The sequence below is a fragment of the Hordeum vulgare genome, chromosome 3H, assembly GCF_904849725.1.
Source record: "Hordeum vulgare subsp. vulgare chromosome 3H, MorexV3_pseudomolecules_assembly, whole genome shotgun sequence".
Lineage (NCBI taxonomy): Eukaryota > Viridiplantae > Streptophyta > Magnoliopsida > Poales > Poaceae > Hordeum > Hordeum vulgare.
This window is the reverse complement of record NC_058520.1, coordinates 570,399,039-570,426,212: the sequence shown is the minus strand read 5'-3', so window position 1 is coordinate 570,426,212 and position 27,174 is coordinate 570,399,039. Positions and strand designations below refer to the sequence as shown.

At 42.6% G+C, this 27,174-nt stretch overlaps 1 protein-coding gene across 1 annotated transcript; it reads right to left on the bottom strand.

Annotated features, from left to right (window-relative positions):
• Window positions 1-5,911: 5,911 nt before the first annotated feature.
• LOC123440681 (cysteine proteinase inhibitor 4-like) lies at window positions 5,912-6,761 on the bottom strand. Its single transcript, XM_045117238.1, has one exon. The coding sequence runs from the start codon at window positions 6,604-6,606 to the stop codon at window positions 6,151-6,153; it is 456 nt and encodes a 151-aa protein (XP_044973173.1). The 5' UTR covers window positions 6,607-6,761; the 3' UTR covers window positions 5,912-6,150.
• Window positions 6,762-27,174: the final 20,413 nt, after the last annotated feature.

Here is a 27,174-nt window from a genome sequence, read left to right as displayed (position 1 = left end):
ATTGCAGTGCATCCAAGAAGATGCGCGCCTATGGGCTAGCGTCGGCGCCAACGGCTTGGCAATCATGATTTCTGAGAGATAGAACTCTTTTGATGTATTGGGGACAAGCAGCCCCTACCTCTCACTACACCAGTTCTTTTGGCCCGTGTCGGCATGTGTACATGTGGCTCTTGTAACTGAAAACTATACTTTTTCACCTCCGCTATCAATGCAATCATACGCAATCTTTGCGTATTTGCGAAAAAATGTATCTACAATCCTTCCAAGATCAGTAATCATGCAAATAGGTCCTTCAATTATTCGGGAGGGGGGATAAAAGATATATATGCGTGCAAAATTTAGCAAGCTGAAAGGAAATAGAAGTTGTCCTAGTAAGAGGAATTTGCAAGAGCCCTTTGACGAAATAGGGTTTCCCCTGTTTTATATTATAAAGCAACTTCCATCAATCACAACAATATTGCTGGGAAAATGGTACATCCAAAAGAGAAATAAAATAAATAAATGCCAATAATGGGAGCTCGACAAATAATGAATGATTTGCAACATTGCATCCTCCGTATTATTCCCACCTCACTCCACGGCTCCGAACAGCCGCGTACCAAGCAACGCCTCCAAGAAGGAATGTGACGTCAACGACGATGCTATCCGAACGGGTCCTAGGGTTTCCCCCGACACGCAGATGAGAGTAGGGGATGGGTGACACCGACGCCCTTCAGGAACGAATGGTGGCATGCACATGCGCCATCGTGTCGGAGCCAGATGAACCGGTAAGGATTTCCCCCGCAACCCAAACACCACAACCCGCCGGAACCAGAGCCAACCAGCCAGCTTGCCATCCACCAACATATGCCACCACGGTCTTGAGGTCATCCATGCCGCCTCATTGAGACCACCAACACGAGGAAAAGAGGACAAAACGTGGGAGCACCATCCGCAAAGATATGCCCTAATGCAGGAATTGTCGACGTAGATAACCAAACATGTTGCGGATATTTGTTTTGAGGCTGTATTTGCTAGAGGCCCTCAAACTCGGACTGCTTGCTTGTCTCTCATGATTCCGTGAGCAGGGAGAAAAAACCTAGAGATGTCACCTCCAGCCTCCCCTTCCCTCTGCTCCTCCCTCACCGCCGTCGGCTCGCGCTGCTAGCCAAAGCCTGGTCGGCATCGGTGGCAGCGAGGCCTCTTTCCCTTCTTTGCAGTGGGCTGGTGCGGGACAACGCCATAACGTGGATGAGCACGGTTCTGTAGGACGGCACGACGTGACTGTGGCCGGGACGACACGACGTTGGCATCCTCGGGTGGCAGCATGGGCAACTCCTCGTTGAAGACGAGGTGGGGTGCCTGTGCGGGCGGCGGCTATGGGCGTCCTGGCCCAAATCTGGATGGGGTAAATGCTCTGGCCCGCTGCCAGCGTGCGAGGCGGCATGGGTCGGTCACCGCTGGTGGCTGTGGCTGCTGGAGGAGACCAGCATGGCGGCGTACTCCTTGTTGGGATGGTTCGACGGCTCTATGGTTGTGATGACCGCGTCCGGGGAGTGGATGGTGCGGATCTATGGGAGACGATGATTGGTGTTGTGTTTCATGTATCTGCTTGTGGCGTTGGGTGGCGGTGCAACAAGCCTCCTTCACCTGGTTCAAGGTCGAGATGACTGTGAGCCGGAGCTCGTGCTCGGGCGAATCTGGACGCTGCCCGGGGTGAGTCGGAATTCATCCTCTGCGTAGGTACGCTTGGGCTCGATCTGTGAGGTGCGCGTGGGTTGTGAGGCTCCTATCCTCGAAGGTACGGTGGACGTTGGGGTGGTCGAGGCTCTGCTACTATGTCGGGCAGATCAGCGTCAAGGGCCATGGCCATGGCCATGGCGTCGTGCGAGTGGGCTCGGCGGCGGTCGTCGGTAGTCATGGAGTAGGGTCTCCCTCGTCCATCGGGTACGATTAGGGATCCAGGAGTGGATGCTTCCTAGCGTGAAGGCGTCCACCCAGAATCTGTAAGTTGATGTCGGGTTAGGAACAAAAGGTATCACCTTTTCCTCCTCCTTCAATGGCACGTGCACCGAGATGTGGAGAGTTGGTGGATTCATGGACATGGATGGCGGGGTGGCGACCCTGGATGGTGGTTTGCATGGTTGGCTCTCTGGCAGGCACCATGATGGCGAGGATGGCATTACCTCTTGGTCGTGTGGGCGGCGATAGGTGATGCTACGGGTGGCTCGGGCGCGCTCTCTAACGTTGGTCGTGTGCCCCGATCCAGATCTGGAAGTTCTATGCTCCTCGCGCTTGCCCTAGAGACCTCGTGGTGAAGCGAGGGAGCTGACGAGTGACAAAGCAACGGCGACGCTTGCCGTGGGTGCCGTTATTTCTTGAAGACGTCGTCATGGTGCTCATCTCCGTGTCCGAGTTCCGGATGAAAAACCCTGTCTGTTGTAGACTCGGCAACGATGACGTCTATCGTTGTTATCCTTGTTGGGGGTGTTGTTGTGGAGCTTAGGTGTTATAAGGCTTACCGCCGTTTGATTTAGTTCATCCTGTATTTTATTTCAATTGCGTAGTCACGTGCGTTTTGTGTGATATTCGGTTATCTTTGGATCAACAATGTATGAGGGAGCATCTCCTTGTATCGTTCGGCCTTAGAGGCATGTGTCAATGCTAGTTTCTTAGCACGGTTTTATAGGCATTTTGCTGATGTGGCATACTAGTTAATGAAGAAAGAGAGTAAAGTTGTATCTTAGCTAACATACAATCCTTACACGTGGCCATAGGTAAAAAATAGTTCTAGCCCAATCATATGTATGCATTATTCCAAATTATTAAATGTAGATACAACTCATAAGAAACAATACATTGATATGATTGTATCTTAAATTATTAATATTTTTATGATAACGTGAAAAGAGATGATGCATTGTCACATACTGAAGCGTAGTGTAGGTGTACTAGTGTGCCAGCCGACCATTTGCCATTTATCGAGTAAAAGGCAAACCCGCAAGAGGATTGAAAGTGGTGAGAAGGGGCATCAGTTTGGTACAAGCAAAAAAGTTAAATACACTAGAGGTGTCTCAGTTTGTTCTGTACGGTTTGTTTGGTGTCTAAAATTATAAAATACATAAAACTGATATTTGAAGTTGTTCGGTCATGCGTATACGAACGTAAGTCCATCCCATGAGGCGGTGACCAACGTAGTGGTGACTCACGTGAAATTTTTAATACAATTATTCAAAATGTTATATAATAATTTTTAATACATGTTAAACTTTTTATAAATACACATAGTCCTTTTTAATATAAGACAAACTTTTTCAAAATATACATTATATCATTTGTTTTGCACGTAGAACATTTTCCAACAACGTGTTAAACATTTTTTCAAATGGACTAACACTTTCTTTAAGTTTATGACGGTTGTAATTTTTTCTTACGTTTTTTTTTTTGAACTGTAAAAATAATATGACAAATAAAAAGAAAGAACCTGAAAAAACAAAAAATAAAACTTGTGCAGGTCCACAGAAGCGCCAAAGAAATAAAAATCACTTGAAGAGGTACATGGCAACCAAAGCAGAATTCTTGGAGCACGATGGCCACTGAGCACATTTTTTTAGGCTAAAAACTTGCACTTCAAAGTTTTAAAAATAGTTGATTGTTTACACGCACAACTTATGCATGTACTTTAAGTGTCTTCCACGTTTCATTCGAAATTATGCTATATTATACCCTGCAAAAAAACAAAAACAAAAAAGTCCAAAGAAAAGAAGCTGATTTTTGCATCGGTTTGCCTTTTTTATCTCTCACATACACGCTCAAATATTGATGAAAATTCACACGGATATATTACACTTCTATGTGTGCATGCATAAAAAAATCATAAAATTTTAGCTGTAAAAATCCATTTCTTTGATGTTCAAAAAATAGGACACAATGTGACCGTGCCGTAAAGTTACATTTTGAATATCAATGTAATATATAGAGTTTTATTTTTGAGTAGAATGTAATATATAGAGTTTGACCTCTTCAATATACACTGAGCAGTATATAGAACCTCTGCGTACAATACAATCTGTGATGGTTTGATCCTGTATCATGCATATTTTTTCTTTCTAATTTATAATTTGTGAAATTTTTCTGGGTGATCAAATAAAATACGAAGGAGGTTGTACAAAAAAATCTCACACCCAGGCCACCCAATGTATAAAAATATGAAGGAGGCCACACGGGCTGGATGTAGATACAGATCAAGGCATCGTATTTGCACGTCCAAAGACACCATATGTGCAAAAGCACAGGAGCTGCGAGCGAGCGACGGGATTTAGGCCAGCCGGTTAACACTTTCATCGTTCCTGGTTCTGGTACCTGTTTGCAGGCGGGGGTTTTCGGTTTTGGAAACTTTCCAAAAAATTCCCAGAACCATTTTTTTTCTTCTTTTTTTTCTTTTTTTGGTTTCTGCTTGAAAAATGTTTTGGATTTTCAAAAAATGTTCTAGAATTTGAAAAAAGTTCAGGAATGTAAAAACATTCCGGAATTTGAAAAAATGTTTCGAAATTTAAAAAATATTCTAGAATTTGAAAAAATGTTCTGGAATTTGAAAACTGTTCCGAAAATTTAAAAAATGTTCAAGAATTTGAAAAATTATTCTGAATTTTTTATCAAAATGTTTCGTATTTTACAAAAAAATGTTCTGAATTTTGACAAAAATATTCCGCTATTTGAAAATATGTTCTGAAATTCGAAAAATATGCACATTTTTATGCAGTAATTGTTTTTAAGAACTATAGTTTTATTCATATTTCAAAATTTGTTCAAAATTCGAAAAAAATTACGGTTTCGAAAATTGTTCACAATTCAAAAAATGTTCAGGGTTTCAAAATTTGATCACGAATTCGAAAAATCTTCACAATTTTATAGTTTTAATTCTGAATTTACAATTTATACATGTTTTCAAAAAAAATTCACAATTCGAAATTTTTTCACAATTTTATCACTTTGTTCACGGATTTGAAATTTGTTCATGTTTCAAAAAAAATTCATATTTCAAAAATTGTTCGCGTTTTAACAAAAAATGTTTCACAATTTTATAATTTTGTTCATGAATTTGAAATTTGTTCATGTTTCCAAATTTGTTCACAATTCAAAAAATGTTCTCTTTTACAAATTTGTTCGCAGATTCTAAAAATGTTCATAATTTTATAATTTTGTTCACAATTCGGAAAATGTTCTCAGTTTCGAAAGTTGTTCGTGTTTTCATAAAAAAGATAGAATATTATTTATTTTTTCTTGTTTTATCAAATTTTCTTTGCATTTAAAAAATCATATTTTTTTAAAAAAAACTCCCTTTGAAATTTGTTCCTTTTCCCGAATGTTCTTTTAATTTCACAAAATGTTCTACTTTTTATGAATTTCTACAGAGATAAGAAAATTTCAATGTTTAAATAAATATTTACTTTTTCAGAAATAAAATCTCGTTTGCAGTTTATAGTTCATATACAGGGGGCTGACATTTTAGACACCTAATCAACGATGATGGTGACTAGTGACGCTCTAAATTGGCCGTTGTTTTTACCTCTTTAAGTCTGGCGCTACATATCTAACACTAGAATTTGCCTTGCATAGTGGCTAGCTCGGTGGGAAAACACTTCGAGGTCGCGTGTTTGAAACCCACTATCCCTGAACTTATTTCCTGAGTTTTTGCACGTCGCAAACGCATGCCACCCCGTGCACTTCAATTGGGCCAGCACAGGGTGAGTTGCCCTGTGCGAAACTACGACTCTTTGTCGCAACAAGCGGCGTATAGGAGCTCTCATATTTGCACGCCCAAGCAAGTTCAAGCATTAGCTTCGTATATTTTATAGTAGTAACTTTAATCATTAAACTGACCGCATAAGACAAGTTAAGACACCTTGAGTGTATTTAACTCGAAGCAAAACATTCTTGTACAGTAGGAGTAGTATATTTATTTCGACACTCTCATCTCTTCTTGCAAAACTTTTCATCCGGGAGACCTGACAAAACTTGGACCGCCTGCCTCATATCGTACAGCCTTAATCCTCCGATCAACTCTACATAGTACGTACCTCACCCTTCGTTATTCGAGCCTACGTTACATATACTTGGCGCGCAAAAAAGACACGCAGCGGCTCGTCCGATCACGCATGCAGCCGCTCATTAGGCGTCGGCCGGCGCGAACCTGACCAGCGAGCGGGACTGGAGCCAGGGCTTGACGACCACCACGGCGTCGAACACGCGGCCGTCGCTAACGCCGTTGCTCCCGGCGCCGTTCGCCTCGGCGGCCGCGACGCGGAGGTAGTACTTGACCCCGGACACCACCTGGCGCTGCGCCGACACCACGCGGGCGAACTCCAGCCGGCCGCAGACGGCGCCGCCGCCCTCGCAGCCCTCCTCCCGTCGCCGGTTGTGCTCTTCGACGGAGTACCTGCCCAGCTCCTGCACCTCCCTGTCGCCCTCCACGTCCCTCACCTCCGTCCATCCCCCCACCTTCCTCCCGTCGTCCCACAGCTGCCGCGCGGCGCCCGGCCCGGTGCGCGCGGCGGACGCGGCGCACGCCACGAGCAGGACGACGAGGAGCGCGCACGCGCCGGAGGCACCGATCACCCGAGCCATTTCACGTGCGCTGTGTCTGTCTCTGTCCTGGCTAGATCACTGATGCTGCTTAGCGCTGGAGCTGGGTGCTGCTTGAGCTTGACGATGATGAGCTAGCTAGCTAGTAAGCTGTGTGGCTCTGGGCGGTGCCGTGGGCGGCATATATAGAGGCTTGGTGCGGGTGGTGCTGGGAACGGAAAGGTGTTGCTGGAGCATGGAAGGATGCGGCGCGCGGCGGATGCATGCATTGCATGACGGCATGGCGTGCGCCGGCACGCGTACCGGGGCGGGTAGATGGGACGGAAGGATAGGGATGAGGCATGCGGTGGCATGCCGGAGAGGGGACACGTAGAGCGTGGCGGGCGCAAGCGGGGTGCCGCGTAGACAGGGGTTCCTATGGTCCGCACTTGTGTCGTGGTGCGTAGGCTGGGATGGATGGTTGGAACTTGAGTCCCTTTGTGCAGAGGATAAACCGCTGAGCTGCGTCGCACCATCGGTCGATTCTTGGCGTCACGCACAATTTGCGTCGTGTGTGCACCAGGTTGGACCAATGATGGTCTCGTTTCAGTGGGCAGCGCTACTGTGTTTGGGAATCAACGCAGCTCCAAAAGACGCGATAGGCCGCGTGTTAAAAATATTTTTCAATGTTGAAATAACGTTTTAACGTGCGTGAAAGGTGCTTGTTTTTTCAGATGTCAAAATATTTAGCGCGTTGCTGTGCTTCATCAGGCACACTAAAATTCAGCGCACATTCAACCAGTGCTTGGCAAATATGAAACAATACATATCAATTTAACAATATTAAAAAAGCATAATCTTAAAATTAAAAACATGTAAACTCATAAATTGAGCAGCATAGCATAGTTTAAATTTATGATTCAGTTTAAAATCATCTAACCACAAGCAACTTCATAACAATAAGTTTTTTTGTGAGCACCTTAAGAGGGGCAGGGGGTCCTGCATTTTATTAAAAAAAATGTCTGATTTATAAGGAAAATCGGAGCCAGAACCTAACATTATCGGCTAATCAGCGAAAACCGAATGTAAACCCAAAAAGAAAGAAAAAAAACGAAAAAATGCACTAGAACTTTGGGATAGGAGACAATAAGTTTACACGGTCGAGTGAAACATCAACAATCATGTCCCATCTTCTTCCTCCTCTTCTTCCTTCTCGTCTTTCTCCTCTTTTTCCTCTTTTTCCCTCCTCTTGACGCACCCCGTCGTTATTGGAAGCTCGGACGCATCCCTGAAAGCAGTGTTTTAACGGTCGTGTTATAGTTCCGCTCACGTGCTTTTGTTTATTGTCTCGCATGCTGGAGCGAACGCATCAAATAAAGCATGTATGATACAGTTTTTTCTAGCATGCTCACGTCTGTTTACACGCTCACGTATGTTTACAGCGAGTGCGATTATAACACGGCCGTTAAACAATACTTTATATAAAAAAATCGATATGTAGCTTATTTAACGCATTTGTTGAAGATGCTCTTGGTACATGAGAACTAGATAGCGCCAGCACTGAGCCATATTCAGTAGTAGTGTGCCGTACGCGTTCTCTCACTTCTCTCCACCGTCGATTTTGCCTCTGAGAAAAAGTCAAACACAAGAAAGGCAGTTAGCCGTGCGTATGTCATGTTGAGTCGCGAAATTCGGCCTTGCTAGATCGGTACGAAGGCAACGAATGCTGACCACGAGCTCTTTTCACCAATCAGCGCAAAACAACTGCGGTCACTGCAACACCTTGTCGTTGAAGTTGTGCAGCCGTTGTCCACCATTGCTGAGAGAATGCGGCCCAACAACCACCACCGATCTAGACGAGGCACAACAGCCTCCCACCATATGTGGCATGGATCAAGACCACGCCCACTCCAACCGACAACCATGCGATGATTCTAGCCCAATAGCCTTCGCATGAAGGGCGCCCGTCGGGGAAGCACCACCAGCACGCACCGCCTTCGACGGTCGAACGTGGTCATGGGAGGAGATCCGGAGGCTTTCTAGTCTCGGGTTTGAGGGACATCTGAAGCAACCCGAGAGGTGCGAGTAATGTTGTGCTGTGAGTAGCTTTGCATGCGAGAGCCACGCCACACTTACTACAAGACCAAAGTGGTTGTTTGAATAATGAATACTAGCCATGGGAATAAAGAACACGAGTTTTCACATGATTTTTATCAGAACCAATTTTACTATGTATCTCATTATAAAGAATATTGTTAGAATATTTTTTTTAAAACTTTATGAGCACTTTCTTCAATGGCACGAAAGTTTTAGTAAAATTATATAAATTCTAAATGTGAAGAACATTTTTTCGAAAGGTATAATTCTTTTTCTTAATTTACACAAACATATATTACATTGAATACTTTTGATAAACATATATCACAAGCATATTTTACAAGAATAATTTTGATAAATATATCTACACAAATACACGCTGAACATTTTTTGTAATATATGCTGAGCAAAAATCAAATACATAAGGAACATCTGTAGTATTTCGTTGAACAAATTTTAATGTATGATGCACATTTATATAATGCATGCTGAAATTTTTTGGTAATATACTGTGAAAGTTTTCTTAATATAAAATGAACATTTTTGTAATACACGTTGAACATTTTTATAGATACTGAACTTTTGTATAATCCTCGACCATGGGCCTACAGCGTAGTACCCAAAAAAATTTAAAAATAAAAAGCAAAGAAAAAAGGGGAAATAAAATTGAAATAAATAGTGTAGAAAAAAAGAACAAGATGAAATTGAAAGATAAAGGAAACAGAAAGAGAATAGAAAAAATGAAGAATCAGTGAACCTCGACCGTGGGCTGCCCAAGCTGGGCGTCAGGGCTCATTGAGAAGAGAGATGGTCCAAAGTTGTTGTTACAATTTTTATGGAATTTCAAGATTACAATGGATCAAAGAAAGGAGCGGCAGTTCGCACCGGGCAGCAATGCAAGCAACGAAACATGGGTCGGCCCTTCGAGATTCAAAAAGTGTGGCCAACCGGTTTTAGAAACCAGAAAGTTCCGTGACTCGGACATTTTCATCAGTTCTTTTCTTTTCCGGTTTTTTAGTTAACTATTTCTTTTTTATATTTCGCTCTTCATTTTCATTATTTTCATTCTCAATTTTTACTTCCTTTTCTGTTTCTCCTTTCTTATTCTTTTTTACTCCCTCCGTTCCAAAATATAAGACCTTTTAGAGATTTCACTATGAGGCTACATACGGAGCAAAATGAAAGAATATATACTCTAAAATGTGTCTACATAAATCCGTATGTAGTTCATAATGCAATCTCTAAAAGGTCTTATATTTAGGAACGGAGGGAGTAGTTTTTTCTTTTCCCAAAAAAAGTTTCGAAATTTTAAAAAAATTGCACATGTTCGAAAATTCGTTGAAAAATTAAAAATATTTCCATGTTTTCATTTTTGGGGAAAATAAAAATATTTCAAAATAAAAAGAGAATTTAAAAAGTGATCTCTTCTTTTTCAAAATAGTTTATACTTTCAAAATTTTCTGCAGATTTCATAAAACACTTGCATTTTCTATTTCATCATTAATCCAAAATAAATGGAATTTACAAATGTTCTCGTTTGAATAAATTAAACATTAAAAATGTTTTTTTTAATTCAGAAAATACTCGGGAACTTAAAAAATATTTTCATTTCAATTTTTTGTTATTAAATTCAAAATATATATCTGTTTTTAAAATTTGTTTGCAAATTAAAATATCACATTTGCAGATAATGTTCACAAGTTCGAATAACGTTCATTATTCCATGTTATATTATCAGATTCATATTTATTTCTGTTTATCCAAAAATATTCTCAATTTTCGAAATCAAAATTGCAAGAAATTTACAAAAAAAATCAAAAATATTTGATATATCGCCGGGGATAGTTATTTTTATTGTAGTGTTGTTAAGTAATCGCCTACGCCTGGGAGCTCGCAGTGGTTGGCGGGGCGCATTCAATATCGAGAGATTCCATAGTGCTACTTTCTAGCATTTCTTACTACGCCCCATGATACAACATCTCGTTTGCCAATTAGTCGGCTCAGTCCGGGGTTGTGCCATGTGCGATGCACGGAATCGGCTGGAACGAACGCCATATAGGAGCTCCCCTGTGTGATATATATCCACCTCTCGTCATGGGTTGTCGTGTGTATGGGCCGGTACGGAAAGAGCAAGGCCAGAAACTATTTCTTTACGAAACGTGCCTACAATGCATGATTTCTTTTCCTGTTTTCTTTATTTTGTTTTTTGATGAATTTCTTTTTCTATGGGGGAAAATGGAATTTTATAAATTCTGCCATACACAAACATCCAATTTCATCCCCCCCCCCCCCCCCCTCGAGGTGTGCATGCAACAAGGCAATGAGCATCTAATCTGTGGAGACACCATCTCCATCATATTCTCATCAATCGTTGCTTTGATATCATTTACCAGTGTTGAATACTTTGAGCGATCCTGCATAGGATTGTTGATCATTATTCCTGCATCTTCACGGCCCAGCTCATCGACGAAGGGGAGCTCGGTTCTATGCAATGCGAGCTCGACACCTTCTCTCTGCGCCAAGAGCTCCTCCTGTAAACCATTATCACATGTGCACATTTCCTTGCATGATATGTCAATGATAGTGCCTATGATGAATTTCAGTTCTTTTCATTTTGCCTTTTCTTATTCTTATTTTCATCAATTTTTTCTTCACGTCCTTTTATCAAACTTTTTTAAAAAAAAAACAAGCGTCAACTCTTTCCATATACATTCTACATTTTTCGTATACACGTCTGACAATGTTTTGTTATTTGTTGATTTATTTCAGAAATAGGATAAATATTGTTTCCAAATATATGTTTGATTTTTTTTCAATAATTATTAAACATTTTAAAATAAATAGTGAACCATTTTTTGAATGGTTTAAACCATTTCTCTATATCGCGTGAATATTTGTACAATATAATCTAAAATGTAACATATATCTTACAAATGGTATGCAACATTTTCTAAAATTTACGAGAACAATATTTTGCATCTTATTACACATTTTCTAAAAATGTCATAACTTTTTTAAAACACGTCAACTTTCTTTTAATGTCACAGCTTTTTAAAATGGTACGAAATATTTTTAGCTACACAAAAAAATTACATTGTCACAATACTTTTAAATGTCATGAGCAGTTTTTTAAATGGATTGAATATTGTTTTAATGTCATGAACCGTTTTAAAATTTCCTCTAACAATTTTTAACACTACATGAATATTCTTTTAAATTCAGTGTGGACGTTTTCAAAATATAAATAATATAAAAATAAATCGGCAACCGCGCGAGTTGGTGGTGCAACCAGCGAGGCCATAAATGTTCGAACCAGTAGCGGGGCGTGCTATGGCCATGGTGACCGTGCGCTACAACGGGTAGTGTGCTGCTTCGACAGCGGTCACCGTGCGGTGTGCTGGAATCAACTGTCATCCCGACGGCAAGCTGCAACCTTCCGGTGTTGACATTGGAACCGGCGCCATGAAAAGTTATGATAGGATTGCCGTTGGTGCTGGAGAAGACGAGCTAGACATCGTGGTGCTACAGAAGACGCGCTAGACATCGTCGTGCTACAACCTGCACCAGCCGATGCTAGAATGACGGCCACCATTTGCTGAACCGGCAACCGGTAACGATTTGCTCGGGTCAGCAAGACTACAAGTTGCGACCGACGATATTATTTGCTGGGACCGTCAAGACAAAAAATTAAATTCAAGTGGTGGAAAGAAAAGGAGCGACTGCGCGGAAAGGGGAAGGATGAATGCACGGGATTGATCGAACAACTCGTGGTGACGCGATCTAACGATTGCCGGAGGTGACCGGCCGAGGGTCCCGCCGGTAAACCGGTGCCTAGCCCCGCCCTTCGGTATTTTACCAAGTTAATTGATAAGTGCACCAGAAACCAAATACTAGCATAGACCAAAAGTCCCTCTAATTGACCTGCCAATGACGCTTTTCCTTTGTAAATTGAGCCGCTAATGATATTTAAAAGATCTCCGCCTAATGGTAACGGAAGTAGGAGACGTACGTAGCATCAAATGCTATATCTTCCCCGTTTCGATAGGCAAGAAAATGTGGAACAATGTTAGGCTTATCCCAACTCATCATAAACAACGATTGCACGCAGCACATTATTTGCCCAGATAATGTTCGCTTTCCACGTGTGACGCTGTGTCGCTGTTGTGGCGTTCTTTAATCATTCTTCACCGTGGATTGATCCAGATAATCCCATCATTATGCATATCCTGAGCGAATCCGGGAAAAGGAGCAAGCAGGCCGATCCGGGGGACAAATATCATCGAGTGATCGATCTTCCCCGATCGAGTGACAAATATGCCGATGGTGCCACCACTTCAACGTCCAGTCCCTGCTTTAGGCTGAACCGCTGTGCTTAGCTTGACCTAATTGATTGTTCAAAAAAAAAAAAAAGCTTGACCTAATTGATGGGAGGAGATCGACACGTATTTTAATCGTCCAAAGTCCTAGCTGAGCATATCGTTCTGACTTACACGTAAATGAAAGCATGGCACTCGATCCAGAGAGCGAAAACCGACAGCTTTGACTTGGATTGGCATGGACGCGTTGCCGGCCATTCCACCGAGAGATGATCGTTGCAATGGTGACACCGGCGTACATCAATGCATGTCGAGGATGTGCATGTTCCACGTACGTAATGCGTGGACACCTTCCTGCCTCTGGATAAGGCCACACCATTGACGTGTAGTCAGGGAAGCATCGATCACAGTCATCACGTCAAACTATAATGGCGATCTCGACCGGCCGGACGGGCTCTTCGGGAACGCGCGGGGCGTCCAGACTAAGAGCACCACTACTAATACCTTTAAACACTTAAATCAGTTTTAAGGGTTGAGAATTTATATTTTTTTATACTTTTAAGGATTAAAAAATTGGACAAAGACTGAACCCTCGAAACCCCAACCCTTATAACAAAAACAGAAGAGCTCGGGGCGGCGCGGCTGCCTCTGGCCCGCCTCGCTTGTGGAGCGGCGACGAGGAGAGCTCCAGGAGGCCTGGGGCCGGCCTACCTCTGCTGCGGGAGGCGGCGGGCGGCCGGGGGGCGGGGCGCGGCAGGCGGCCTGGTGCGGGAGGCGGCGGGCGGCCGGGGGGCGGGGCGCGGCGGCTGGGGGAGGTCGACGGGGCGTGGCGCGGCGCGGCGGCGGCTCGGGGCGGCGACGGCGGTCGCGCGGCTCGGCCGGAATGGCGGCGGCAGTTGGGGACGGGGAAAAGTCCCTCGCGCGCGACGATGGAACGGTTTGAGGGTTGGGGTAGTTTTCGCTCCCCAACCCTCACTTTTACAGGTTGGGACGGAGTTTGAGGGTTGGATCCTTAATTTTTTTTAGGGTTAAGGGGTACTAGTCTACGCGTTTTTTTCCTCGCAAACTATAAAAATGAGTTATTTTTAAGGATTTGAGGGTTTGAGATACTACTAGTGATGCTCTAAGCACCTTCATCCGGTCCTGGGTATCCACCATACACGCCCGGAAGGACAACCAGTCATTGCCTAAACAAGAGAGAAGTAAGAGCTTTTATAACCGGACGCCTCAAACGAACTCTCATACATCTACGGGCATGTCCGATCAATGACCGAACAAGAAGGGAAAAAAAGGTATCCAACTAGATCCCTTATATCCTTTTTATATGTTCGGGCTGTCCGCAAACCCTCGTATTGAAAAAAAAAGAATATAAGGGCTCGTGAACGCGCCCCTTCAATCCGTCACGTAGGACGCTGTCCCATCCCGGCCCACCTTTTTTTTTCTTTATTCATTCTTTTCTTTATCTCTCTTCCTCGTCATCAATCAGGTCCAAGGGACTGAACATATGAGAAAGAAAATAAGAAGTGTAGTTGCACAGACCAACAAAAAAGGGACACGCCCGGTCATTGACCGGACGCTTCCGCGGGCATTTAGGGGGTCATATTTGCTAAGTTCGGTTGTGGATGCTCATCTACAGTCGGACCCCTAATATCCGTCTCAAACGCCGGGGTAGGCCACTCGGTCACAAAAATTCAACCCAGACGGGCCTCTCAAACCGGCCTCAAATGCCCTGGCTGACCAACACCCCTCATATTTGCTACTTCTTGAGCTTGCGTTAGTTTTCCTTTGAAGAGGAAAGGATGATGCTGCAAAGTAGATAAGTATTTCCTTCAGTTTGTTGAGAACCAAGGCACCAATCCAGTAGGAGGAACAAACAAGACCCCAATCTTAGCACCTACTCAAATAATCAAACACTTGCACCCAACGCTAAAAAGGGGTTGTCAATCCCTTCACGGTTATTTGCAAGGATGAGATCTGGTAGAGATGGATATAAAATATTAATAGAACTAAAAGTAAATAAATGGCAGCAATATATTTTTGGTATTTTTGGTTTATAAATCTGAAAGTATAATATGGAAAATAGACCCGGGGGCCATAGGTTTCACTAGAGGCTTCATGAAGGAAAATAATATGATGGCTGAATAAATAACTCTCGAGCAATTGATAGAAAAGCAAATAATTATGAAGATATCCAAGGCAATGATTATGCATATAGGCATCACGTCCGTGTCAAATAGACCGAAACGATTCTGCATCTATTACTATTACTCCACACATCGACTGACTCCTCCCAGCATCTAGAGTATTAAGTTCACGAAGAACAGAGTAACGCATTAGGTAAGATGACATGATGTAGAGGGATAAACTCAGATAATATGATAAAAAAACCCATCTTTTTATCCTCGATGGCAACAATGCAATACGTGCCTCGCTACCCCTACTTTCTCACTGAGTGAGGACACCGCAAGATTGAACCCAAAACTAAGCACTTCTCCCATTGCAAGAATTACCAATCTACTTGGCCAAACCAAACCAATAACTCGAAGAGACTTGCAAAGATATGAAATCATGCATATCAGAATTCAGAGAAATTTCAAATAATATTTATACATCACATGAACATAAACCACAATTCATCGGATCTCGACAAACACACCGCAAAAGAGTATTACATTGGATAGATCTCCATGAAGATCATGAAGAACATGGTATTGAAGAAAAAAGAGAGAGAAGAAGTCATCTAGATACTAGCTATGGACCAATAGGTGTGTGGTGAACTACTCACGCATCATCGGAGGGCAATGGAGTTGATGTCGATGCCCTGGTGATCAATTCTCTCTCCGGCAGATTACCGGAAAAGGCTCCCAGATTGGATCTCACGGGAAAGAGGCTCCCGGCCGTCAAAAACTATTTTTTGGTATCGTTCTGGTACTCGGAGAATATTTGGAAATTTATATGACGAAGATTAGGGTTAGGAGGCCTACAGGGGGCCCACAAGCCAAGGGGCGCGCCCTGCAGGCTTGTTGTCTCCCGGCAGGTCTTCTCCCCCCTTCTCCAAGTCTCACACATTTCTTCTAGTCCAAAAAAAATCATTCCAGAGATTTTATTCCGTTTGGACACCGCTTAATATTTCTTATCTGCAATACTCAAAAAATAGAAAAACAAAAACTGACACTAGACTCTAGATTAATAGGTTAGTCCCAAAAATAATATAGAATAGCATATTAATGCATATAAAATATCCAAAATAGATAATATAATAGCATGGAACAATCAAAAATTATAATTACGTTGTAGACGTATCAATATTCAGTCCAAATATAGGGCAGATGAGGGGGCGCCCGGGCGTGCCGAGGCACCCCCACCACATGTACTTGACGACGGGGCCCACGCGGACTCACCCGAAAACCCGACGGTTCGACGGGCGCGTCTGTTAGAGCATATATCTCCATATGTGGTTTTGGTAATTGATGACAATTCCCATGGACTAATGGTTGCCTTAAGTTATATTTATAGGATTTGTCCATAGGCACTTCTTGAAGTCCATCTCTTGGGTTCAAGGAGTTTATATGATGACCAAGATGGTATTCAAGGTATTATCCAAAGAATGGTCATAGAGACACTAGGTTGATCAAGATCTTAGACAAAGAGTAAATCAAGATGATCAACACACAAAGCGTATAAGATGTACCGAGAGGGATCAAGTGATCCCATGGTATGGTAAGCATTGTCCATTACGTGTTTTGTACTAACCCATGGTCTTTGTGAGAGTCCTATGTGGGGGTTAGGTGTGCTTCCATGGGCTTACGTCAAAAGGAAGATCTCATACAACCCATGAAGGATGACGTCGAGTGGCGATCGTCATCAAGATTGTGGTGTGCAAGTTCAAGTGGATCAGCACGAATATATCATTGAAACTATTGTTAATGATCATGTGTTGATAAGGACAAGCTCATGTGCTAACAAGGACAAGATCAAGATAAGCATTCCTGAGCACTACATGCTTGATTCTTGTGGATGTTCACATGGTGGACAAATGAAGATGAATACATAAGCTAGGCTTTCCACATTGTGTATGGGAGAGCTACTTGAAGACTTCATCATGTCTTGCTTTCAACTTGAGCCAAGAAGGAACAACAACATCAAGCTCAAGTGAAAGGGCTAATTCAAAGGTATCAGTTCCTTTGATGTTAGTTGTGCGGAGTGATGATCAGCGGATAAAAGTATACACTCAAGTATGGATCATCAGTATCCCTTTTATGATTCTTGAGTCTTTAGGGATCCCGCACTATTAAGAGGGGATCACATGTTTTGCGATGAACTTGCTCAAACTACATATCCATTGTTCTGCTCAGACCACATCTCCACTACTCTGTTGTTATCTAAAAACAGAACGAGTGCCTCGGACATCCGGCTCCCTCCGGACGTCCGAGGGCCGGACGACCGACTGCTTCGGAAATCCGGAATCCTATACCAGAGAAATCAGAGCCATATAACTCGGACTTCCGGCTCCCTCCGGACGTCCGAGGCCCGGATATCCGACCAGCTTCGGAATTCTAGAACTATGTCCGAGAGAAACTTGAGCCATATAACTCGAACTTCCGGCTCCCTCCGGACGTCCGAGGGCCGGTCAAGGGTCGGACGACCGACAGGCTTCGGAAATCCGGAGCCCTGCACCACAAGAACGTGAGCTCTATAACTCGGATTTCCGGCTCCCTCCGGACGTCCGAGGGCCGGACGTCCGACCCATTCGGAAATCCGGAACCTTGCACGAGAAGAAGTTGAGTCGAATAACTAAGGCCTTCTCCGGACGTCCGGTGCCTGTTCAACTCACAGTGTTTCCATACATATCTACAGCTCTCGGACGACCGACCCGTGTCGGACGTCCGACCCCTCGCGGACGCCCGGACTTCCGGAAACTGTCGGACGTCCGGACCCTGTGTGACTTAAAGTGTCCCCAACGGCTGTTTTTATCTCCCCACTATAAACACCCCCCTCCCACTTCGTGAGAGGGTTCCCTAACACAGCCTTATCCTCATAAGAACACACTTCTACCTCACACACATTTGCTCACACCAAATCTTAGATCCCAAGAACATGTGTGAGCCCCTTTGAGAGTTGTTCCAATCAAAAGATAGATCGTCTCCCTCTCCTCCTCTCAACCCAAGCTATTTGAGATTTGAGCAAGTTTTGAGCATTCCCCGTGATCTTGTTATTCTTGGAGGTTGGAGACTCCTAGGCGGTAGGAGTTCTTCGGAGAGGAATCAATCCGTGTGATTACCCCCGGAAAAGTTTGTGAGGGTTTGGAAGCCACCTCAAAGGCTTACCACTAGTGGTTGAGAAACGCCTTCGTGGTGTTATCTCAAAGGGAGGATAGGGTGAGCCTTCGTGGCGTTGGTGTGCCTTCGTGGTAACATCCACCTCTCTAACGGTGACTAGCTTCCCTCCAAGGAAGTGAACATCGGGATACATCTTCGTCTCAGTGACCTTGGTTATCCTTAACCCTAACTCCTTACTTGTGGTTCACTTGTGTTACTTGAGCATACATACATTGCATATTGTTTGTGCTCATTATATTGTGTTGGCCATTTCTTGTACAAGATTAATCATTCAAGCATACCCTCTATATCCACACGTTCATACTTGCAGCCTTTGATATATCGTGTGATATAGTGTGATCTAGTATCTTGTGTTGTTCACCTACTTGTCGTGTGATATAGCTCAAGTAAGTTTGTGTAACTTACTTGTGCTTGTTAGTAACTGTATTGTGTCCATCTTGGTAGATCGTGTTGTTGATACACGTTGCAGTGCCTAGTGCATTTAGGATTTGTGCTTGACAAGTACCCTCTTAGTTTATTTCCGCATTAGTTTCAAGCCAAATCCGAAGAAGTTTTTAAATAGCCTATTCACCCCCCCTCTAGGCGTCATCGAGATCTTTTCGATTGGTATCAAAGCTAGGCCTCTCTTTAATTAGGTTTCACGACCTAGAGAGTATCGATGTCGACTATTGGATTAGTGCACAATGGCATCTTTGACTTTGATGGCACAAATTATACCCTATGGAGAATTCGTATGCTTCATCACTTTCGGGCCATGGGCCCAAATACTTTACGAATTGTTCTTGTAGGGATTGCCGACAAAAAGGATGATGCATCTTCATCTACTAATGAGATGTAGCTTGATTGTGAGGCTTTTCTTGCCATTCATCGAACCATAAGTCCTGAAGTGTTTAAGTCTATCTCGACTTGCAAGTCAGCTCATGAAGTTTGGACTAAACTTGAAGATATATATGGTGGGTCCAATCTTGATGAAGACGGTATTATGATGAAGGAGTTGGTGCATGAGCTCTTCACTCTTTTCGATCTTAAAGAGTCAACCACTACTTCCATATCCGATTGCTTGCACACCTCAGCATCTTCAATCTCACAAGGTAATGACATGGTGAGTGAAGAAATATATGTTGATGAAAATGTCATAGCCTCTATGGACACGAGCATATCTAGCACCACACATAGTGTAAATTATTGTGCTGATAGGTCATGCATTTCACCTAAAGATCCCTCGACAAATGTCTTGGTGATATGCCTGCTTCCTCGTGTCATCTTGATCAAAATATCTTGTTTCTCCCTAGTTGCTCTATGACTAATCATTTAGGGGAAATCAAGAAATATGAAGTACTTTTGACTAATGAAGAATCTGATTCACCAAAAGAATCATCATCAACTCCTCCAGTTCACATGTGCCTCGTGGCAAGAGGTAATAATGAGGTATCATCTTCCCTGTGCAATAACGATGATATTTGCGATGAGGATGATGATGATGATTTGACCGAAAATATCTATGTGATCAGTAAAATTCTTCATAAAGATAAAAATAACGCTCTTCAAAGATTCCAAGATGTTCTTGCTTACTTTGAAAATTGTAATGATTCACTTAATCATGAACAAGCTAAAAGTGAACAACTTGAACATGAACTTGAGAAGAGTCACCAAGCATGTAGAGACTTAAGATCTTCAAAAGGAGAGATTGAAGTTGCTCATGATAAACTTAAAAAGGATTTTGAGGTCCTTCTCCTTGAATGCAATAATGTCAAGGGAGAGCTCATCAAAACCTTTAAGATCTATGAGGAGCTTCAATCTACTCATGAGAAGTCTCTATTTGCTACTTACTCCTCTCATATTGTTGATGATACTTGTACATCTAACTCTACCTCATTTGAAGTATCAACATTGAAGGAGAATGTTGAGCTACGTGCTCAACTTCATTTACTAACTAGCAATTGTGGGAAGTTGGAAGAAAACCATGTAATGCTCACAAGCTCTCATGCTGATCTTCTAACATCCTATAATGTGCAAAAGTTAGCTCATGAGGCTATCATCACCAAGGTAACATCAAATGAGCCTCATGTGGACAATGGCACTACTTCTAGTCAAAGTACTATATTTCCATATGCTAGTCCCCGTAATTCGTCTACTCATAATATTGCTACCTCGTGTGATGAATTACTTTCCTTGCCTTGTTGCTCTAACATTGAAGCTTACACTTCCTCTAGTACTTGCATTGATACTAATCGTGCAGAGGAAATCAAAGAGCTCAAGGCCCAAGTCACTTCTTTGAAGAAAGACTTGGAACAATGTCATGAAGGGATGTCTACACTCAACAACGTCCTGTGTGAGCAAACATCTCCGAATGACAAAAATGATGTTGGAGTAAACTCAAACAAGAACAAGAGGGGCCTAGAACAAGTCAAGAATTCGGCCAAAATCATTTGCTTCAAGTGCAAAGTTAAAGGGCACCATGTTAGATCTTGCCCTATGAAGACGAAGTCTCAAAGTCACAAGCAACAAGGGAAGCGGCCACAAACTCAATCACACACTCAGCTACAAGTTGAAGGAAGGCCTCTTCCCAATAAGACCCAAGCCAACACTTCCCAAGGTGAGAAATCAACTGGGAAGAAAACAAAGGGTAGATGTTGCTACTTATGTCGTGAGAAGGGTCACGTCACTTCGTCTTGCACGAGAGGTAACTTATCCAACCCAATCACTATTGATGATATCTATTCCCTTGGGAAGGATAAGGTTGGCAATGTGTTTGCCAAGTTTGTTGGTACTCAGAATGGTGTCAAGAAAAGAACCATTTGGGTTGCCAAGCCTATTGTGATTAATCTCTTAGGACCCAACGTAGTTGGGGACCAACAAGCTCAAACTTGATCAATAGGTGACTATGGAGGACATTAGAGACTTGGATACATAATGAAGAATTAAGGGGTCTTCATCATTCATATTATCTCAAGCCAAGTCATTTGGATTATCGAGTTTCTATCTTATATCCAATGTGCCTCCTTACGGTAACTTATACTTAAACTGTTTACATTGTTAAGTGCTCGCCCCTTTGCATGTTGTGGTTTTGTACCTTGCATGCGTTTGTATATGTTGTGCTTCCAACTTGCTTATCTTGAGTAATCGAGTATGGGTATGTTGGTTTGCATATCATGTACATGTGAGTCTTGTATTGAGCCTTTTTGCATCTTGTTTATATTTTTTGTTGGCTCTTGTGAGAGATTAATGGATTATCCCATTATGGGGGAGTGATGTGCTTTGCACACCTCACAATCATATAAATGTGTATACATGGGAAATACCACTTAGTTTTGATACTTCAAGATTATCTAGTTTCTATGTGGTATGTCTTACTCATGAGAAATTCAAATTCTATATGGTCCATTAAGTACCTCTTGTTGGTTTTAATTTGCACTTGTTAATGTTGTTGGTTTATCACATTATGGGGGGAGTAATATGCTATGTGCATATTACAAACCTAGAAAATGTGTACATTTGACGTGTTGCCACTTAGTGTTGATATTGTAAATTATCTTGTTCCTAGGTGGCATGTTAGCTCTACAAGTGTCATTTGCTTGCGTTTTATGGGTAAAGATGATCTTGGATATATTTGTGATCTACCAATGAGTATCACTTCGAAAATACTTCTTGTCCTTAACAATTGGTATTCCCATCATGTGATAGGAATTGCTAATCATCTTTACATTGGATTTTGTGTTTCGTTTGTCTTCCTTGCCTCTTATGAATCTATTTTAACATGTCTAGTGTTTTTATAGATATAGACAAAGTGATGATCTCATCGTGTGCGTTTTGTATTCAAATGCAAGTTCTATATAATGCACGTCCCTTGGGGGAGCTATCCTATTTTCTTTAGAACACTCTCTTTATTCACCCATCATAAAATCTTTTGATCCCCATCAAGTATGTGTTGATGGGAGGCAAGTCTTGCTCTTTATGATGCTTTGTGCCATCATGAAAATTTGTCGAGGGCTTGGTTTGTTGGAACCTAGCTCTCTTTTGGAAACTAGATACCTCGTGTTTGTTTTCCTTCAATTGGTTTCTTGTTGCCTTCTATTTGGCATGTGTCAATGGATATCTCATTCCTTGAGGTATCTTTTAATTAATATCCTTCAAGTGATAATTCTTTTGTTTTATGATCTTATTATCACTTGATACCTTGTCTTTTGGTGACTTATCAACTTTGTGTTGAGTTGATTCTTGAGAGTCTTGAACATGCGTATCTAGCTACTATATACAACTTCTTTTGCTTGCTTTCCTTCTTTGACCCAATATATAGGGGAAACTCCAACTTGTCATAAATTGGCTAAAGTGTGCATGAAATTCAAATTCATATCTATATGCACATATGTATGTGGAGTTGGTCCTATGCATTGCTGGTTTTCTAACTCTTTGGTCCCAATGAGTTTGGGCACGATTTTGTTTGTTTTGCTATTCCAGGAACAACTGGAGATGCATTGGATGGTCGGCTCACCTATAAGGAAGGTGTTGAGTCCATGTGATTATTGGAGCCAAGTTAGGATGATCAAAGAACAACTATCTACTACATCAATCCAATGTTGTCTCGTTAACAAGTATCCACTTCATGCATTCTTTTCTTGCAAAGGACCCAACCTGTCTTTTCTTTTCCAGGTTGCATCATGGCATGAATCTCTTGATTTGTTCTCGTAGTACTTGTTTGCTTTCTCAAAGCATCCGAACGATGATGTCTTACTACTAGTTGGGATGTCTTTGATGTTCGTATGTTGGAAGTTCATATTGTACAATAAGAAAATATTAGTCCATGTGCTATGCTTCCAAGCAAAGGATCTCATTGATATATTTATGACTTCCTTTTGGATATCTAGTTTGTTCCTTCTTGTAACCTTTTCGTGTGTACATCCTTCTTTGTGGATATATATCATCATGATTGTCTTCTACTTAGAATCTTTTACACATGAGAGAAGTTACATCTCTAATTAATATCCTATTTTCCTTCACGATCATCATTGCATTTCCTTTTTCAGCTTTTGGTGGCTTCGTGAAAAGTTTTATTTTGAGTGCGTATCTTATTTTCCTACATCTTGATGCACTCTTTGGCCGTGAAGATTATTTTTCCTCATGCTTGTCTTGATGAGGGTTTTGCCATTTCAATTAGTATATCTCCTCTTGACAAGGTTCTTACTTTCTATCTTCACAATGGGTTGTCACAAGCGTTGGTTCTTATTTTGTTTATTAGTAAGCTTGTGAACCCATTTTATAGTATGTGTGTGTGGGAATGATATGTCTTGCACTTTGTATCTCATTTCATAAAGACTATGTTGATGAGTAATGCTCATCCTTATCTTAGTCTCCTCAAGTGCTTTGCCATGACTCACACACATTACTTTGGTTGAGCCTATTCTTAAGTTGCTTCTTTTACATGTTGCTCAACCATTTGTTTTGTGCAATTGATATGCTTATTGTCTCATCTATCTTCTTGCACTCGTTGTGTGTTTTTATTCATTTTGGGGGAGCAACGATCCTATTTTGTGCACCTGTATCAAATACAAAAATCTCATATTAGTGCACAAATCATGGGGAGCTTCTCTAGTTTTTGATAAAACACTCTGTTGCCTTTATCATAATATCTTTTATTCATGTGGTTCGAAGGACCATATGATTGTTTGTTCCATCTGGAATCTTTTGATTGCTTGCCTCTATTTTTGTATGTCTGTGTGGTGTACGATCCTTTTTTTGCAATCTTTGGGTCCTCAATATAGTTTGTTTTCCTCCAACTACTTATCATTGTATTTGTGTATTTCTCTGCACTCATGTGCTGAGAAGTACGCACCTTTTGGAGGACCACCTACTATATTGACTTTTTAAACTTTTTGTCCATTTTGGCAATCGATGCTAATGGGGGAGAAGTTTAGAGAGTTTACTTTGGATATATTTAGAGGGTTTTGCTTTTATTGCATAAGCATTTACGTCTTCACGCATGCATTATTACCTTGTATGTGTGCGCTTGGTTATGCTTATTTCCTTATATAAACTCTCTTGAAGTGGTTGTCTTCAATTACCAAAATGGGGGAGATTGTTAGGGCATATATCTCCATATGTGGTTTTGGTAATTGATGACAATTCCTATGGACTAATGGTTGCCTTAAGTTATATTTATAGGATTTATCCATAGGCACTTCTTGAAGTCCATCTCTTGGGTTCAAGGAGTTTATATGATGACCAAGATGGTATTCAAGGTATTATCCAAAGAATGGTCATAGAGACACTAGGTTGATCAAGATCTTAGACAAAGAGTAAATCAAGATGATCAACACACAAAGCGTATAAGATGTACCGAGAGGGATCAAGTGATCCCATGGTATTGTAAGCATTGTCCATTACGTGTTTGTGTACTAACCCATGGTCTTTGTGAGAGTCCTATGTGGGGGTTAGGTGTGCTTCCATGGGCTTGCGTCAAAAGGAAGATCTCATACAACCCATGAAGGATGACGTCGAGTGGCGATCGTCATCAAGATTGTGGTGTGCAAGTTCCAGTGGATCAACACGAATATATCATTGAAACTATTGTTAATGATCATGTGTTGATAAGGACAAGCTCATGTGCTAACAAGGACAAGATCAAGATAAGCATTCCTGAGCACTACATGCTTGATTCTTGTGGATGTTCACATGGTGGACAAATGAAGATGAATACATAAGCTAGGCTTTCCACATTGTGTATGGGAGAGCTACTTGAAGACTTCATCATGTCTTGCTTTCAACTTGAGCCAAGAAGGAACAACAACATCAAGCTCAAGTGAAAGGGCTAACTCAAAAGTATCAGTTCCTTTGACGTTAGTTGTGCGGAGTGATGATCAGCGAATAAAAGTATACACTCAAGTATGGATCATCGGTATCCCTTTGATGATTCTTGAGTCTTTAGGGATCCCGCACTATTAAGAGGGGATCACAGGTTTTGTGATGAACTTGCTCAAACTACATCCCCACTGTTCTGCTCATACCACATCTCCACTGCTCCGCTGTTATCTGAAAACAGAACCAGTGCCTCGGACATCCGGCTCCCTCCGGACGTCCGAGGGCCGGACGACCGACTGCTTCGTAAATCCGGAATCCTATACCAAAGAAATCAGAGCCATATAACTCGGACTTCCGGCTCCCTCTGGACGTCCGAGGCCCGGATATCCGACGAGCTTCGGAATTCCGGAACTATGTCCGAGAGAAACTTGAGCCATATAACTCGGACTTCCGGCTCCCTCCGGACGTCCGAGGGCCGGTCAAGGGTCGGACGACCGACAGGCTTCGGAAATCCAGAGCCCTGCACCACAAGAACGTGAGCTCTATAACTCGGATTTCCGGCTCCCTCGGGACGTCCGAGGGCCGGATGTCCGACCCCTTCGGAAATCCGGAACCTTGCACGAGAAGAAGTTGAGTCGAATAACTCGGATTTCCGGCCTTCTCCGGACGTCCGGTGCCTGTTCAACTCACAGTGTTTCCATACATATCTACAGCTCTCGGACGACCGACCCCTCGCGGACGCCCGACCCCTCGCGGACGCCCGGACTTCCGGAAACTGTCGGACATCCGGACCCTGTGTGACTTAAAGTGTCCCCAACGGCTGTTTTTATCTCCCCACTATAAATACCCCCTCCCACTTCGTGAGAGGGTTCCTTAACACAGCCTTATCGTCATAAGAACACACTTCTACCTCACACACATTTGCTCACACCAAATCTTAGATCCCAAGAACATTTGTGAGCCCCTTTGAGAGTTGTCCCAATCAAAAGATAGGTCTTCTCCCTCTCCTCCTCTCAACCCAAGCTATTTGAGATTTGAGCAAGTTTTGAGCATTCCCCGTGATCTTGTTATTCTTGGAGGTTGGAGACTCCTAGGCGGTAGGAGTTCTTCGGAGAGGAATCAATCTGTGTGATTACCCCCCGGAAAAGTTTGTGAGGGTTTGGAAGCCACCTCAAAGGCTTACCACTAGTGGTTGAGAAACGCCTTCGTGGTGTTATCTCAAAGGGAGAATAGGGTGAGCCTTCGTGGCGTTGGTGTGCCTTCGTGGTAACATCCACCTCTCTAACGGTGACTAGCTTCCCTCCAAGGAAGTGAACATCGGGATACATCTTCTTCTCAGTGACCTTGGTTATCCTTAACCCTAACTCCTTACTTGTGGTTTACTTGTGTTACTTGAGCATACATACATTGCATATTGTTTGCTCATTATACTATGTTGGCCATTTCTTGTACAAGATTAATCATTCAAGCATACCCTCTATATCCACACGTTCATACTTGCAACCTTTGATATATCGTGTGATATAGTGTGATCTAGTATCTTGTGTTGTTCACCTACTTGTCGTGTGATATAGCTCAAGTAAGTTTGTGTAACTTACCTGTGCTTGTGAGTAACTGTATTGTGTCCATCTTAGTAGATCGTGTTGTTGATACACGTTGCAGTGCCTAGTGCATTTAGGATTTGTGCTTGACAAGTACCCTCTTAGTTTATTTCCGCATTAGTTTCAAGCCAAATCCGAAGAAGTTTTTAAATAGCCTATTCACCCCCCATCTAGGCGTCATCGAGGTCTTTTCAGCGTCGACCGTTGCCGCGGTGTTTGACACTGCATGGTGCTGCTCCGGCTCGTCACCCGAGGCTATAGCGAGCTATTTAAGCCGAGCGATGTCCCCTAACCCTAGAACATTAGTCTCCTCCCTCCCTCCGCCTCCACCCGAGCTCGTTCATCTCCTCTCCCCCGTTCTCCCCCGCTCTCCGGCTTCAGTATGGTCAACCGTAGGATCACCACCTATGTTATGATCATGCCATAGTGCATGATGCAGATCGAGGCAAAGATCTAGACTCGACGTGTTGCTCGTATCGCTGC

Bases quoted from the DNA above. Each gene is read 5' to 3' on its own strand.
- LOC123440681 (XM_045117238.1), bottom strand. From the start codon at position 6,606: ATGGCTCGGGTGATCGGTGCCTCCGGCGCGTGCGCGCTCCTCGTCGTC.